This window comes from Oryza sativa, chromosome 5, assembly GCF_034140825.1.
Source record: "Oryza sativa Japonica Group chromosome 5, ASM3414082v1".
NCBI classification, from domain to species: Eukaryota; Viridiplantae; Streptophyta; class Magnoliopsida; order Poales; family Poaceae; genus Oryza; species Oryza sativa.
This window is the reverse complement of record NC_089039.1, coordinates 1,025,864-1,042,683: the sequence shown is the minus strand read 5'-3', so window position 1 is coordinate 1,042,683 and position 16,820 is coordinate 1,025,864. Positions and strand designations below refer to the sequence as shown.

Sequence of the window (16,820 nt, the reverse complement as noted above, 5' to 3'; positions counted from 1 at the left end):
TATGCTTATTTTGGTTATGGTAAGGGTCACAGCCTAGGCTATTAGAGTCATTAATTACCATGATTTTCTATCATGTTTGGTGGATCATTTTATGAGATTTTTACTCAGATTTCTATCGAACATGTCTATTTCTGGACCTTTGAGTGTTTATCACTCGGCCCTTCTTGTATTTTTTGTCCTTGATAAGTTCAAGTTGAGAAACAGTCGGCTGGGTATCTTACTAAGTACCATGCGGGCTTCGCTATAAAACCACTCGGTTCTTGACTATATGTTTAGTTTTTCAACTAATCACATAGTCGGGGGCTACACCTAATTAGGTGCATCTACTCGATGCACCATGTTTTATTTTCGCCCTTCACAGTCTTTTAGCACTCGGCGAGCCGGAGCAAGTTGAATTGAAGCACTCGGATTATTGTTTTTTTGTTTCGAGAAGACTATTTTGGTCAACTGCGAAGGTCTCGGGGGCTACTGTGGAGATTATGGTTACCCCATATCTACATGGCGGTTATATTCCAGCTGGATATATGGTACCAAATATAGATAGAATATCTTTATGAGGACTTGGGTTAGATTCTAAACTTGTATGTCAAGAAAATACCCGGGATCCTAGTCGGTTACGATTGTATTTTATCTGTAATCCCATATTCCGTTAGGATATGGACTGTACTTTGTAATACGGATCCCTTCCCCTATATAAGGAGGTGTCCGGGTTCCTCTTGGGACGATTCTTTTTTCTCCTAATCATACAATCAATAACACACTCGGCGGAATTATCCCCGGACAGGAGTAGAGTATTACTTCTTGAATAAGAAGGCCTGAACCTGTATAAAATTCCTTGTCTCTAAACCCATCCACTTTCCTAGCTTGACAGCCACCCCTTTTTATTATTGCCGAAATCTTGTTTCGACAATATCGGCCTATTCTCAACTCAATTTTTTTATATATGGTTTATAGTTCAAAAAGTACAAAAGAAAAACATTGTTCTATCTATTCGCACTAAATATGCTAATGCATTCCTCTTCCTTTTCAATATATCCTGCAGAGCTCATGATGTCACCGTTTCAAAAAAAAAAAAAGCTTATGCATAATCCCTACTACCTCTATCCCAGAATATAAGCATGTTTAGAGTTGAACACGGTTATTAAGAAAGTTGGTAGAATTAAATGGAAGAGTGTTGTGATTGGAGGAAAAATAGAGGTAGGTAGAAAAACTGAATGGTGGAGGATTGTGATTGGTTGAGAATAGAATGTTGGTGGAGAAGTTGTTATATTTTGAGACAAATTCTAAAGGCTATAAGTTATTATATTTTGGGACGGAGGGAGTAGATATTTTCTGCTCCTTTGCCCTGATATGCATGCATGGTCAGTTATTCATTTCTTACGAAGGCCTTCCTCTAACAAGTTATTTGGTTTGTTCATTATCATAATAATGGAATGACAAATCTCACACCTAATATATGCTAAAGCATAGCATAGCAGTGCAGAGCATGAATATGCATGTGCAGGTAGACATTGGCAGGAGAAGAAGCAACTAGACATGGTATTATGTTTTGTAATTCAGCCACTTCTATTTATAACCCACCGTAGTTGTGCTGTGAAATTGTGGAGTTCACTAAATTTGAAGGCGAAAGTTAGTTCACTCTATGCCTCTGAAGCACTTGCACGCTACATACGGTCTAGTTTTGCTATGAGATAGTGGAGTTCACCTAATCCTCAAGCGAAAGTTAGTTTTGGCGCAATTGCACGCTACAAGCGGCTCGTTCTGATCTGAGCTGTTCTTTCTCTCATTCGATGCAAATGTTGATCACACTCATCTGTTTGATTAGCGAGAATGATGAGGATGAATGTGCTTGGCGCCATCGACAACTCAGTCATGAGTCACAAGCAACAAGATCGTGATGGACTGAACCAAAGTTCACTAGTGATCACTCGTGAATTGCGATAGTGGTCATCAGCTCCATTTTCAATTTTTTTTTCTTGAGGATTGTTTTTATTGAGCTAACTACTAACCAATGCGAAATAATAGCGGACCGACAAGATGTTGGCAGATGAGCATGAAGATGACCGCCGACTGGCGGTTAAGATCGTTTCTATATATATCCTGAAATTTGATTGATGAGATCGTCTCTATATATCCTGAAATTTGATAGGAAAGGAGAATGTTACTAAGGGTGTTTTTGGTTGTGTTGCAGCTTTTGGAAAAGCTGCTGTGGGCTATAACTTTTTAAAAAATAGATTTGGAAAAGTAGTTGTGAGGAAGCCAAAAGTTCTTTATACACGTGGCTTTTGGAAAAGCTTCTTCCCTAACGAGTGGACCCCACATGTCGTCTAAATAGTAGTTTTCTCCTTCCTCCTAGCACAGCAAAGCAGGGGATGGTTACGGAAAAAAATTTGGTGCATACCGGATGCAAACCTCAATCCGTGCGTACCCGAGTCAGATGTGCGACGCGTGGATGAGGCGTGCATCCGACGGCCGGCACGCACGGCTGGAGCCGCAGCATGATAAGGGTCAGCTCAGCTCGCTCGTATCGGCTCCAACAACCAGAACGAAGCGGAGTCAACGAGCTGGACGGCTCGCCTTTCCTCCGGCCGCAACTCCGCTTTCCCCTTCCCGCTGCCGCCGCGATCTCCCTCCCTATCTCGACTCCATCGGATCGTAATTGCCTCTCCTCGACGTCGCCGGCTCGCTCTTTCACTATCTCCTCCGTTATCTATCGATGCGGCCACCTCTCCGTATGCCGCCGCTGCCTCATCCCCTGTGTTCTCGTCCTGACCACGGGCGTTGTAGGTGACGGCAGTGGCGGCAAGGTCATGTTCAGTGCAAAGCATTTGCTGCTCATGTAGATGATTCCACCAATGAAAACAATGCTCATTCTCTTGCAGGTTCTTATCCTGGATTCGGCAATCAGTAAGATGGCTGATCATTCTAAAAAAATAATAGCTGATCATTCTCAAACCATGAATTTGGTAGCTATGTATGAAATGTGAAAACATCTATATTGTTTCAGAAAATTTCTAGACATGACATCACATTCCAGATTGAACATCAAGACTTTAGATTACACAATATTGCATATTTTCTTTTTGAAAGGAATCAGATAAACAACCACAATTTTTTTATCACATCAATCCACTGCAGATTTCATAGCATCCAACACGTCATACTTATTTCAGATAAAAAAAAAACTGCATTGTACAGATATTTGCAATTTGAACCAAAAAAATGGGTTTCAAATTTATAGCATCTGGACTACAATCCTTGCAAACTCTTAACCATGTACAGGCTATACATAGTACATATTACAAAGAAAGACTACATACATCAGGCAAAACTAACTACTTCCACACACATCAGCTCCCAGAATAAATTCCTTCAGAAAGCAGCATGTCTTCACTCTATTGTTCTGTCTTTGGTTGTTCTATGGTATTTCTTAAGCGGCCTCTTGTTCATTTTAGTCTTTCTAATCTTGAATCACCAGCAATGCTGCACCCCACATATCTCACCTGCAAAGATGGTGTATGTAAAAATGTAATGAGCAATTTACTTGGGAACCAACTCCCATGACCGGAAGAATCAACCTGTATGACTAAAGAATATACAATCAATTTTTTAGGGCACGCAAACTCTAAGAATCAGGATGGTGCAATCGATTTGAGGGCATGCTTGCATCAATTGACTGTATATGGAAAAAAATTGAGTGTATATGAACAAGCAGTACATCAATGGCATACCACCTATCAGGCAGGAAGAATCATACTACATCTGAAGCTATTTGTTATTCCTGAAACAATTGAATATAAATGATGACCTGGGGATGTCAAGCAGCCACCTTCACGAGGAATGACAGCAGCGGCCTCCTGCACGAGGAGGAAGATGGCATCGGCCGTGGGCTATCCGGCTGGAGGCGTTCGTAAAGCGGTGGTGCGGTTCGACGGAGAGAAGCGGCCGGCGGGCAGGTAGGTAGCACCGTCCCGCGCGTGGAGGAAGGCAACGGCACCGAACGGGCTCCGGTCCTCCGGACGAGAGAGGCGGCGGCGGGATCACGAAACAGGCGGTGGGGAACGGCGGAGAGGAACTGTTTTGGGGAGCCTAGCGCTCTGAGCGAAGCGGCCCTAGTTAGGCCGAGCCGAGAGGAGCGAGCACGAGCCGCGCGTAATGCATCGAGATCAGCCGAGCCGAGCGGAGACGCGGCTGTGCGCGCAAGGTACAGGCCGGCCGCCAGATGCACGCCTCATCCACGCGTCGCACATCTGACTCGGGTACGCACGGATTGAGGTTTGCATCCGGTATGCACCAAATTTTTTTCCGATGGTTACGCCGGCGGCTGGCCGCACTCGCCGGCTGGGGCTGACCCGCCCCGCCGGTGTGGGAAGGCGGCTCGCCGGAGTAGAGGAGCGGATGTCTTCTCTTCGCATCGCCATCGCCATCGCTTGATGTACTCTCTCCTCCTCGTCCGCGAGGAGCGGCGGCAGCGGCGGAAGGAGGTGGTGGAGTCGGGGACAGGGAGGGCGGGGACGGCCGCGGCGGTGAGGAGGAGGAGCGGCGACGGCGGGGCAGCTCAGCGAGGAGGAGGAGCGGCGGCGGCGGCTCGGTGAGGAGGAGCGACGCGCGATGGGAACGGACGGGAGAAAAAAAAGAACGAAGCGAAATGTTTTTTTCTAATGGCAAAGGTGGGTAATTTTTTTTTCCAAAAGCAGGTGAAAGCGTAGGGTAGAGATTATTTTGATTTATACTACACCAAAAACTGGCTTGGAGCAAAAGCAGCTGTGGCTTTTGGGTCCTTTGGTTGGCTTTTGGCTTTTGCAAAAGCAAAAGCAGGTTGAAAAGCCTAACGAAACACACTCTAAAATCATGTTTATGAAAGAAATGAAATGACAGTGTTTAATACTAATTCTGGACGAGTTGCTCAAACGAGAATGAAAAGCTACATCAAACCGGACTTTGCTACCATTCTTTTGGGCGAGCATTCTCCTCTACAAATTAATTAGAGCTGAGATCAGAAAGTTATTCTGAAAAAAGAAAGATTTTGTATATATCCCTATTCTGACCTCAATTTTTTTTATATGTTTAATGTCAAAAAGAAAGCAACACATACGTCAATGTATTTATTTATTAGCATTTCTACATATTTGCTGCTCCTTTACATCATATGCATTGTCTGTCATGAATTCCTTAGATGATCGATCGAAGCCCTCACCCGGACACACACATGTATGAGTTTCAGTTGTTTCCTCCAACAAGTCATTTTGTTTGTTCATCATCACAGTAATGGAATGACAAATTTCACATCTAATATATGCTAAAGCATTGCATAGCAGTGCAGAGCATGAATATATATGTGCTGGTAGGCATTGGCAGGAGAGGAAGCAACTAGACATGGCGTTTTGTTTTGCAATTTAGCCACTCTTCTATATAACCGACAGTCGTTTTTGCTACGAATCGAGACAGTGGAGTTCACCAAATCCAGAGGTGAAAGTTAATTTTTTCTATGCCTATCATGCTGGCACACTTGCATGCTACAAGAGGACGGTCCTAATACAAGTTGGTCTTTCTATCTTGCGGTGCAAATGTTTGAAGCACACACATTGGCCTGATTGGCAAAACTGATGAATATGAAGGTGCTTGAAGCTATCGGCAATTCACCCATAACAAACAAGATTATGATGGACTCAACCGAAGTTTGTTAGTGATTGCTCTTGAGTTGTGACGACGGTGAATTTTTTTATTTTCATATTTTCTTTTTTTATTATTGTTTCCAAATGTCTCAAAATTTGAGAGGAAAGGAAAACACACATGAGATAAAAGAAGAGAAATACAAGATCAAACGTTAGATAATTTGAGGACATAGGCAACTGTTGAGGTCGCTGCGTCGGGTGAATGGTAATCTCCCGGCTGGAGGAGACAATGGATTATAAAGAAGATAATAAGACTTCATACTTTTCTCAAACCACACTTTTAAAAAAAGTTTCGGTTGGTGAAGCACATAGAAATAAAAAAATTCGAGTGTAATTCGAGTCAAAAGACAGAGAAATATAAATAAGTCGAGTGATGATAAAGAAAAGAGAGAAAGAACTCTAGAGTGTGATTGGAGTCGAATTAATAAATTGAAATAAAGAGTGTAATTGGGCCGACTAAGGCCCTGTTTGTTTCAGCTTAGGATTATTATAATCTGGATTATTAGGAGTAAGCCGAAACAAACATATACCTTATTATAATAGATTATTATAATTTATAAGCCAGATTAATATAATATAATATAGTAATCCACTCTAAAGGTGTTTTTTTAGATTATTAGGTGGCTAACACCAAACAACCAGCTAATAATCCAGAGAAACAAACAACTAATAGCTTATTCTACGTCGGCTTATTATAATCCAGCTTACAGTAATCTGACTCAATAATCCATATTACAAATCTTTAGCTAAAACAAACAGGGCCTAAAGCAGTGATAAAACTTAAAGGAATAATTCTATTTGGCCTTCGTTTGTATTGCTTCCAGTTGAATCCCCTTTCCCAGACACAAAACTGGGTATAACGCCTCCCCATATTTGAAAACCGGTGCAAATTAACTCCTTCAGTGATTTTGGAAATGATTTCTACTAGAGTGGCAGTTTGACAATGGTTGACTCGCTAAGTCGATCAGCAAATGTAACCCACATATTAGCGACTTCCACCTCATCTCATCTTCTTACATCTCCCACTGTCTCTCTCTTTCATGTCTTCCTCCTATCTCATCTTCCAGTGGCTTGTCAATAGGGATGAAAACGGAGCGGATAGTTTCCGTCCGCTCTGGACAAAAACGGATACGGATACCTTTCGGATCGGATAATTCTCGGATATTTCGGATACGGATACGAATATGGATATTTTCTCCCGGATACGAATACGAATATGGTATCAAGGTTTCCGTCGGATACGGATAATAATTCGGATATCCGGTGAACAGTGCTATTCGGATATCCGCAGGACCCATGAGACATACCCCATTTCTTTCTAACTCTATAACCTTCAATATACCTTTATAGATTTTAATAGTAGTTTATCTCTTAATACTAGTCCATACTATTAATATTATTTAAATTTTAAAAAATATTTATAAATTATACCTCATTTTATATAAAATAAGCTAATTATATATGTTGATATTTATTTCTATTAGAAGTTGAGTTGGTTTTCGTGTTCCGAGAAAAATTTGTTTCCGTATTCGTGTCCGATCATATTCGATTCTTATTCGTATTTGAGATAATCCGTATTTGTTTCCATATTCGTTTTCGTATCCGGTAAAAAATATAAAAACGAATATGGTATGAGCATTATCCGTCCGTATCCGCTCCGTTTTCATCCCTACTTGTCAGCGAGCAAGTTCCTTCCCACCCGCGTCGCGGTCAGCGACCCCCCCCCCCCCCCCCCCCCCTCTGAGCACAGCCGGTCTGCGAGCTCCTTCCCCTTTGCCCCCTGGCCAGAGGGCTCCTCAGTGCACGTGCATGAAGCCGCCCGACAAGCTCCTCCCAGCGCGTGTCATGGACGGGGATTCCTCCTCTTGAGCGTAGCCGATCAGCAATCTCCTCCATTCTCGCGTTGTGGCCAGCCAGGTCCTCCCCGCGTGCGTGCGGACAACCACTGAGCTCCTCATCCACACAACACGACCAGCAAGGCCCTCTCTGTATGCGCAGCCGGCCAACGAGCTCCTGCCCTGTGCGCCCAATTGACCAGGTCTTCCCTGGGTGCACAGTTGGCCAGCTCCAACGAGCTCCTCTACCGTAGACTGTAGTAGGCAAGGTCCTCTATGCGTGCGCGGTCGGCATGCGAGCTCCTCTCCTGCGCGCCTCGACTGGGCAGGTCCTCCTAGTGTGCACAACTGACCGGCTAGGTCCTGCATTGCTGATGGAAGGTGAGAGAGGACCAACAGAGAAAATATAGGGAGGGAAGAGGTGGGAAAGAAGACGATACAAGGTGGAAGTTGCTAACATATGGGTCCCACATATTGTTTCAACAAGTCAACCGCGATCAAACTGCCATGTTGGTAGAAACCACTTTCAAAACCATCGAAGGAGTTGATTTGCATTGGTTTTTGAAGACGAGGGAGACATTATACCGGTTTTGCGGTTGAGGGGCACGATTCAACATGAGCGTGAGAGGGAGATAAAATAGACGTATTCCAAAATTAAAAGTCTAAAAGATAAGCAGTATTTTCTGGGCCGACTAAAGTATGGGCCGTGGTCCGATGGCACTCGCCGTTACATATCATTTGCATTACTGACAAGTGGGGGTTAGCGTTAGGTGGGACCCAACACGTCAGCATCAGAAGAGAGTTAATAATTCGGTCACGCCCGTACGAATACCACTATGTACTCCTAATTAAGAAAAACAAAGTACTCTATAGTCACAAAAAGGTTAATGATAATTTGTTAGTTGGAGTGGGCTTGTCTTGTCCGTGTTTAGTCTTCCTCCTCCAGTCTCTTCCTTTTGGTTGGGAGACCGCCGGTGGGCCCCACTCAGATCGATCGGCCGTCGGATTCACGCAACACAACGCATGCATCCATGCAAAGAAGCAAAGGTCAATTAGAGCAGATACAGTAGCGGGCTATAAGCCAGCTATAAACATATTTTTAAATAATAAAAGAAGAAAGAGAAAAACAGCGGGCTACAAATCTGTAGCCAGCTGCAGCACAGACTTTAAGATGTAACGAGTGTATGACATATATGACCGGGTATTAATAGTATAGTAAGCAACTATTGTATGAATTGGCTATTACACTGGCTCTAGATAATTTGTAGCTAATAGTTGGCTATAGTATTAAACTTGCTCTTACTCGACTATAGTCCACTCCACGTAGTATGCACAATCAAGCCGAGTAATTGATATCCATGCTAATTTTATACTAGCCCAATTTAATTAATTAATGAAGCAACGTCGCCGTCGACATGGAGTATATAAATAAATTTTGGGTTATTTATATAGTACAAGAAGTACACTATAGAGCACTATTTTCTAGGCAAGCAAAGCTCCATCACCACCGACGCCGTAAATATATACTTCTTGGAGTATATGTATGGAGTATGTACCGATTGAGATAAGGTGTAGTTATACTTGCAATTGCAAGATACCACTGCACATAATTTTGACCGTCCGTTTGTAACTTTGTATGATTAATGGTTCAGATCAAATGCTACAGTAATCATGCGAATAATACTCCGTGCTGTACTGTATGCGTCGTACAGTATATAATCTAGACTTTTCGATTTGCATCCAACAACATGCACTTTTACTGCTTAAGTTGGAGTCATAATAGTGACTGCAGCTGATCCGAATCCAGTAGCTACATCCTACTAGATTTTTGTTTTGTTTAGATTACTGGGAAAAAACATATGATCTATTTAATCGTATAGGTAAATTAAATATAAAAATAAACTTAACAAATAGCTTAAAACAATTGATCTAAATAATATAACAGAAAAATATATTTTTAGTATGTATTTTTTAAAACACATAGAAAATAATCTACTTTTAATAACCCGATAAATAAGCTAAGTCATTCCACCCCATAACTCATTTTGTTATAAATACCTACCCCTATTCAGTTTTGTCGCAAAAACCACTTCAATGCGCTTGTGTTTAACCCGAATAACATGTTTTTCATAAACTGTGAGCGTCAATATGATCTTTATTAAATTAAATATTTCAAAGATATCTTAACATTTTTCTTGGAGATCCCACAAACAAAATTGTTGATTAGAGCTTAAACATTGTCGAACTGAGTTTTCGCTATATGCACACAAAAAATCAATGAAACATAAAGAATAGTTTAAGTCTAATACAAGTATTTGGATAAGATTGACTCGACTAGCTTAGCCTATGATGGTTTTACATGGGTGGTAATAGACTGCTTCGGTTAAGCATGTGTGTATTGGGATGGTTTTTGTAATAAGATGGAATAGAAAGGTGGCAATAAAATAACTTATGAAGTGAAGTGTTAAACTTTAAATAACTTATAGGGCAATTTTTGCATAAGCTAAAAAGAATAACATGGCGTAGCTAATCGCAGTCATGGAGTCACTTTCTCATCTGCATGAAAACCATCGTAAGCCGTAGGAACATGGGCTTCTTTGGTTAGGTTTAGGTTTATTGGCTTAAACTTTTAAGTCAACTTATTGGCTTATATGATTTATAAGTTGATGGATTTACTGTCCTAAGTTTAATGATGGAGTCATATATCTATCGTACATAAGTAAAAACCTTCTCCATCTAACTTTTAGCTTAATAATGTTTGGTTTATGGCTTAAAAAAACCAAACGAAAAAACTAGGTTAGACTTTTCGACTTATAAGCTAACTTATAAATCTTGACCAAGAGGGCCTATATTCAACACATATTAGTATATGATATATACGGGTTCTGGTTAGCGAATAAGCCAATGTATCAGTGTCAAGGAGGTTGGTTAATCACTCTATCCATCTGCCTGTTAAATTTCTAACACCAATGAGTTCATATCTCTTTATTTTATAAAACTAAAATGGTATAAAGCTATAGCTTCTGGCTTATTCTTAATTTTCAGTATGTAATCAATATTCAATCGATTTTTTTAAAAAAAAGGTCCAGCTACTTCATATATATGTATGTAAATTAATTACTGTGTACAGTACTAGGTACATTCTCTAGCTACATGCATGCAAATGTGGGCCATACACAATAATATAATCGCACATGTCACCACTGATCAGTGTTAGTTACGCTATGGTGTTTATACTACCCTGGCATACAGTACTTTATATGCCCATCTGTCCCCATAATTATTTCTACCTCATTATCTTTGCTTTGAAACCATGCTTAATTAATTCTTGATCATATCCGGCCCAATTAATTAATTAATTAATTAAGTAATTTATGCCTTGCATAATGCATCACATGACATTATGGTAGTGGTACGTGTATATAGAGCTGGCGTCATCATGCAATTAAATAATTAATTAAGCAGGTACTAGTACATACAGTTATATACTACTGATGGTGAATGCTATTACTCGCGTGTGTGCATAGTTTACGTACATTCTGTTTCGTTGTCAAATTAAAGAGGAATTTTCTTTGCTACCAAGCACACAACTCGTACAAGTACTCCACTTGTACTGTCGATTGATCTTCCTTACAAGTTTTGTTTGGTTGGCAGTCACAGCTTGCAAAGCGTGATGCGTCGCAATTGTGTGATCATTAACCTTAAATTATGTTCAAAATTAAGTTGATATTGCTTTGCTTTTGAAACTTATTTATTTTATAAAGCCTTGGTGATACTACATTTATATTTTTCCTCTACACGAAAGATAACTGCACACATATCGTTCTACACGCACGACTTACATGCACCCCCGGACACACGTTTAAAGATACGGATATCAACCATCCATGATTTCACTGAATTTCTATCAAAAGCGCACTCGTGTGTACATAGTATTCGACGACATCAAAATTTTTATCTTTGATAGATTAAGTCATGCACCCACGACTGCACTATAATACCAGCGGTGCTTTCTCTCATTTTTTTCAAATCCACCATGATGAAAACCTTACATTTCTAACTCTATTTTTTATGGTATTTACCGGATTGTGAGAGCGTACATAATGGCTTTCTTTAGCTTGTGTCAATTGTATTATAATATAGATTTATTCTACCTCCGTCCCAAGAAAATTGCATTTCTAGCTCTAAGGCTTTGTCCCATAAAAATTGTATTTCTAGCCATGTGGGTCCTAACAAATTGATTCATCTAGATAAGTTTCCTTAAGTTCTCTCAGCTTGTAATTAAAGTATGCTAATTATATGGGTTAATTCTCTCAAACTTCCTTTTAATCATTTATATATATGGAATGTGTGTATGCAATGGGTTCATTAAATAAGGTCATTGTGGTCATTTTTCAATCCTATTGTTTTGTCCTAAATTAGCTAGAAATGTAATTTTTATGGGATGGAGGGAGTAAATTCTCTACTATACACAAACCCCAGTATTTATATAGATATGGTTGATCAACCTTACCTCACTTAGCCAAATGCCTCCAAAGATCAGTCCAAATGGTTTCCCACCATCTTAATTAAAGAAAAAGAAGAAGAGTTGAGAGTCCAAACAGTGCCACTACTCACTAGTACTACTACTGCTTGTTTCTACTTACCACCACAGTTCCATAATAATCAATTTAATCATGCATACAATGGTTTGGTGGGCAATGCTAATTGCTATGGCATCGGGATGCAATCACCATCAGTAGGTGAAGGGAGTTGATCCATGATTAGCACTCACCAGCTAGCTTAGCTAATCGCTCGCCGCTGCCGCTGCCGCTGCTGGTGGTGGCCGTGACGGTGGCGCTGGTGGTGGTGGTAGCATCATCCATCATCTTTGTCTTTGGCATGTGCCTCCTTTTGCCTTTGGCTCCCTCCTCTCCTTCCTTCCTTCCCTTGTTTGCCTTTTGCCTTTGCAGCCTTTTTCGCAAGGGAGCCCACGCCTCCCTCTCGCTTCTTCTCCTCCTCCTCCTTCTTTGAAGAGCGAAGAGTGAAGTGTGAAGAGTTCTCTCTTCTTCTTCTTCCTCAGCCATGTCCACAATGCTGCCCTCCAAATCCAGGTGTGTTCTTGGTAGTTCTCTCTTTGTGTGTGTATGGATTGGTTGATGTTGGTTTGTTTGGTTGGGGGATTTGTTTTTTGTTGCCTTGTGTTCTTGGCAGATCTAAACCGGTCACTGCGTTCACTCAGATTTGTTTTTATTTTTTTTCCCTCGCGCTGTTCGTTCCAATTGAGTACTGGATTGTGCTCGCTCTCGGAATCTGGAAAATGTGGCATCTTGAACGAATTGGATAGGTTTCAGTTGGAACGGCTTCTTGATCCGCTCGATTCCTCTTGTTCTTGCTGAAGTTTCTGTTTTTTATCCCATCGATCGCGGGATGAAAATGCGGCTTGCTCGAACCTCGTTGATTTGGATTGGAGCTTTCCGTGAATCGCAATTAATGGCGGTGACATTGACAGATCTGGGCCGAACGAGTCCCCCATCAGCAGGGGGCGGCCGAGCACGCCGTCGTCCAACCACCGGCCATCCACGCCGTCCTCCATCCACCGCCCCTCCACTCCCGGCGCCACCAGGAGGAGCATCGGCGGCACGCCGTCCACGCCGCGCTCCCGCAACAACGGCGTCGGCGGCGGCGGCGGCGGCCCGTTCAAGTCCGAGCCCAACTCGCCGCCGTCGGCCACCGCCCGCCCCCGCCTCTCCTTCGACCGCTCGCCGAGATCCGTCGACTCCAAGCCCGTCGTCGAGCGCCGGGTTCCCAAGATCGGCACTCCACCTGATGTAAGTGCATTCATATATGCAAGCATTGTTGTGTGAGTTGTTGATGCTAATTGTGTGAATTTTTTGTTGTGTGAGTTGTTGATGCTAATTGAGTGAAATTTTTGTTGTGTGAGTTGTTGATGGTGATTGTGTGAAATTTTTGTTGTGTGAGTTGTTGATGGTGATTGTGTGAAATTTGGTGGAATGCAGAAGCAGCCGAGGAAGGAGGCGGAGCTGCAGGCGCGGCTCGAGTCCGCGCAGGAGGATCTCAAGAAGGCCAAGGATCAGCTGGCCTTCGCCGTTGGCGAGAGGGATCGCCTTGTCGGGGAGCTGAATGAGGCGAAGAGGGTTGCTGATGAGACGCATGAGAAGCTCCAGGATGCGCTCATGGCGAAGAGGTGGGCCGAGGAGGCAACGGAGATCGAGAAGTTCCGGGCGGATGAGCTCGAGCAGGCGGGCATCGATGAGGCGCAGAAGCGGGAGGAGGAGTGGCAGAGGGAGATCGAGTGCGTGCGTGGCCAGCACGCCGCCGATTTGGAGACGTTGGTCACTACGACGGAGGAGCTGGAGAGATTCAGGCGTGAGCTTGCGATGGCGAATGAGGCCAAGAAAGCTGCACTTGGCCACGCAGACGATGCCATGAAGATCGCTGAGGTCAATGCGGAGAAGGTGGAGATCCTCTCCAGTGAAGTTGTCCGCTTGAAAGGACTGCTTGATTCGACTGCAGAGAGCGAGGAGAGTAAAAACCGTGAAACCGAGGAGCTTGTTAAGAATCTGGAGTCCGAGGTTTCAGTTCTGAAGGGCAAACTAGAGGAAGCCAGAATTATTGAGGAGAGGTTAGCCGAGACGGAAAAACTGATTGAGGAGCTTAAATCAGAGGTTGCTGATGCGAAGAAGGCCGAATCAGAAGCCCGTCAGCTATTCGAAGAATGGAAGCACAAGGCAGGATTGCTTGAAATGGAATTGGAGGCAGTTACTCTCTCAGATAAGTTCAAAGGTGAATCGCTTGCCTCCACAACAGAAGAATTGGGTAAGATCCAGTCTGCATTACAAGATAGAGAATCTGAAATTGAAGTGCTCAAAGGAAAGACAACTGCCTTGGAAATTGAGGTAGCAAGGCTTTTAGCAGATGTCAACGAATCCAACGAGCAATTTGATGCATCTCAGCAAGAGGTGTTTGGGCTACAGACGACTATAGATGTTCTGAGAAACAAGCTTGAGGCTGCTGAAGAAGCAGCTTCAGAGGCCTTAAACAATGAGAAGGCCGCGAATGTAAAGATTGAAGGCCTGACCGAGGAGAATGTGAAGCTAATAAGCGAGTTGAACGAGACTAGGGATAGAGAAGAGAAGGAGAAAAGAGCAGTGGAAGATCTTACTGCTGCATTGAGTGAGGAATCTGACAAAGCAAAGGAAGCACATGAGAGGTATTTGAGCAAAGAAGATGACCACGAGCATGCCCTCGCGCAGATTGGTGATCTTAAGATGGCCCTAAAAAGCACCAAGGAGAGTTATGAGGTAATGCTTGATGAGGCAAACTATGACATCACTTGCTTAAGGAAAAATGTTGATAAATTGGAGGCTGAGGTGAACAAGTACAGAGAAGAATGTGAGTCTAAGGAGACTGACATTGTCAGGTTAAACAAGCAGTCGGAGGAAGAAATTAGTGCTCTTCAATTAGAAGTCGACAAGGCAGTGGAATCACTGCAAGATGCCGAGCACCAACTCCAAGTTGCCAACGAGGAGAAAGAAAAGCTTCAAGAGAGGCTGGTGTACACTGAATCAGCGTGTGCTGAGGCTAGCAAGGCTCTGCATGAGGCAAAGACTGAGAAAGAGAGTCTTGAAGAGAAACTGATTTACACAGAAGCTGCTGTTGCTGAAGCCAACAAGTCTGTGCAGGAGGCAACATATGAAAATTCACAACTGAAGGAGCGATTACTAGATAAAGAGAACGCACTGCAGAGCCTAACCCAGGAGAACGACGAGTTCAGGTTGCGAGAAGCTGATGCCATGAAGAAGATAGATGAATTGTCTGCCTTGCTTGCTGAAGCGATGATAAAGAAACATCCCGAGGAGGAGGAGAAGCTAGTGGTTGTGGACGAGGCATACAGTTCTGTTCACGAAGAAGTTACAGATTCAGTGGTGGAAAATGGAGACGCAGAAAGCGAAAACGATAAAAACCCTAAACTGGAACTTGATGTTCTCAATAGGAGCTCCAATGGGGACATGAATCACGAAGAAGAGAAAGGCGAAACCAAGGTTGAGCAGGAGGAAGTGAAAACCGAGTGCACCACACAGGAGAGCAACAAAATCATCGAGAAGCAGCCACATCCAGACAGAAAACAAGAAACCGTATCCTCCAAAGATGAACTGGAGCCCAAGGAGGATACCAACACTGAGCATCCAAATGGGACAGTATCAGAAGATACCAGCAAAGTGGCAATGTCCCCGACAAAACCACAGCAGCAACAGAAAAAGAACAAGCCTCTTCTGAAGAAGTTTGGGAGCTTACTGAAAAAGAAAAACAGCAAGTAGGTGAACGACACATGTACTACTATTGCTATTCTGATTTGTTTTTTTTTGTTTGACAAGGTAGTGTGGTTTTCTACGAGTTTACTGTCAATGGCTGTACTTGTTCTGGTGATTGCAGTAGTTTGTGGGTGTCTCATTTTTTTTTATAATTTGGACCTCCTGTTCTTGCCCTGTGTCTGTGGTTGTTATCTACACGATTGTGGCAGCTCGAGTGTAACTGGAGTTCCTCCTGATCAGAATGGTTTTTCATTTCTGAGAATGTGCAGCTCCTTGTGATAAAATTCATGTAATGTAATGTACCAGTGACAACTCCTAATCATATTTGTTGGCATTCAAAAAATCTGTCATGTTTGCTGACAGACAGCAAATACTACACCATGTTTGTTGGGTGAGGTGAATGACATAGTGACATTTGCTATATTTAAAAACAGCTGAAATGGATTATTGATTTGAGTTGGCTTATTAATATCAAAGCGTGGTTGTACCCTCCGAATCTTTGGTTGCTTAAGAAGATGGCGTCGACCAGATCAGGTGAGTGAAATGGATTGGAAAAAATAATAATCAGTACAGCTTAAAAGCTGTAACAATAATGATTCTATAATGCAATCTGGGATGATCTGGATTTTGTCACATCCATGTGGCCTATTCAGTATAGGATACTAGTAGCATGTGTTTGGATGTACTCTCCTGCAAATGAATGAGGCAGTCAAGTGAATTTTATACAGTCTGGTGGCCAGTCACTGTGGTGCTACCTGTTTTGGAAGAAAAGGATAATTAATTATTTTCAAGGACAATTAGTTGCATGTGGCTTGAGAATTTAGTTGAGAATGAGTTGAAAGTGGCAACAGTGATAGTGGGTGAACCTTGTAATTACTGAATCCTACTGGGTTTTTTCTCATTGAAATGACACTGCAAGTCAGCTTCCCAACCAAACATTAGAATTTTAATTACATATAAGTTGTAATTAAAATGACAGACATTGTTATGTTTGA

At 42.5% G+C, this 16,820-nt stretch overlaps 1 protein-coding gene and 1 long non-coding RNA gene across 2 annotated transcripts; one reads left to right on the top strand and one right to left on the bottom strand.

Annotated features, from left to right (window-relative positions):
* Positions 1-3,144: 3,144 nt before the first annotated feature.
* LOC4337642 (uncharacterized) lies at positions 3,145-4,128 on the bottom strand. Its single transcript, XR_001545904.3, has 2 exons — positions 3,809-4,128; positions 3,145-3,503 (listed from the first exon to the last, which is right to left on the bottom strand). It is a non-coding gene; the product is annotated as an uncharacterized lncRNA (long non-coding RNA).
* Positions 4,129-12,411: 8,283 nt separating this feature from the next.
* Positions 12,412-16,201, top strand: LOC107281145 (WEB family protein At3g02930, chloroplastic). Its single transcript, XM_015785105.3, has 3 exons — positions 12,412-12,603; positions 13,002-13,320; positions 13,510-16,201. The coding sequence occupies exons 1-3, from the start codon at positions 12,575-12,577 to the stop codon at positions 15,829-15,831; spliced, it is 2,670 nt and encodes an 889-aa protein (XP_015640591.1). The 5' UTR covers positions 12,412-12,574; the 3' UTR covers positions 15,832-16,201.
* The last annotated feature ends 619 nt before the right edge of the window (positions 16,202-16,820 follow it).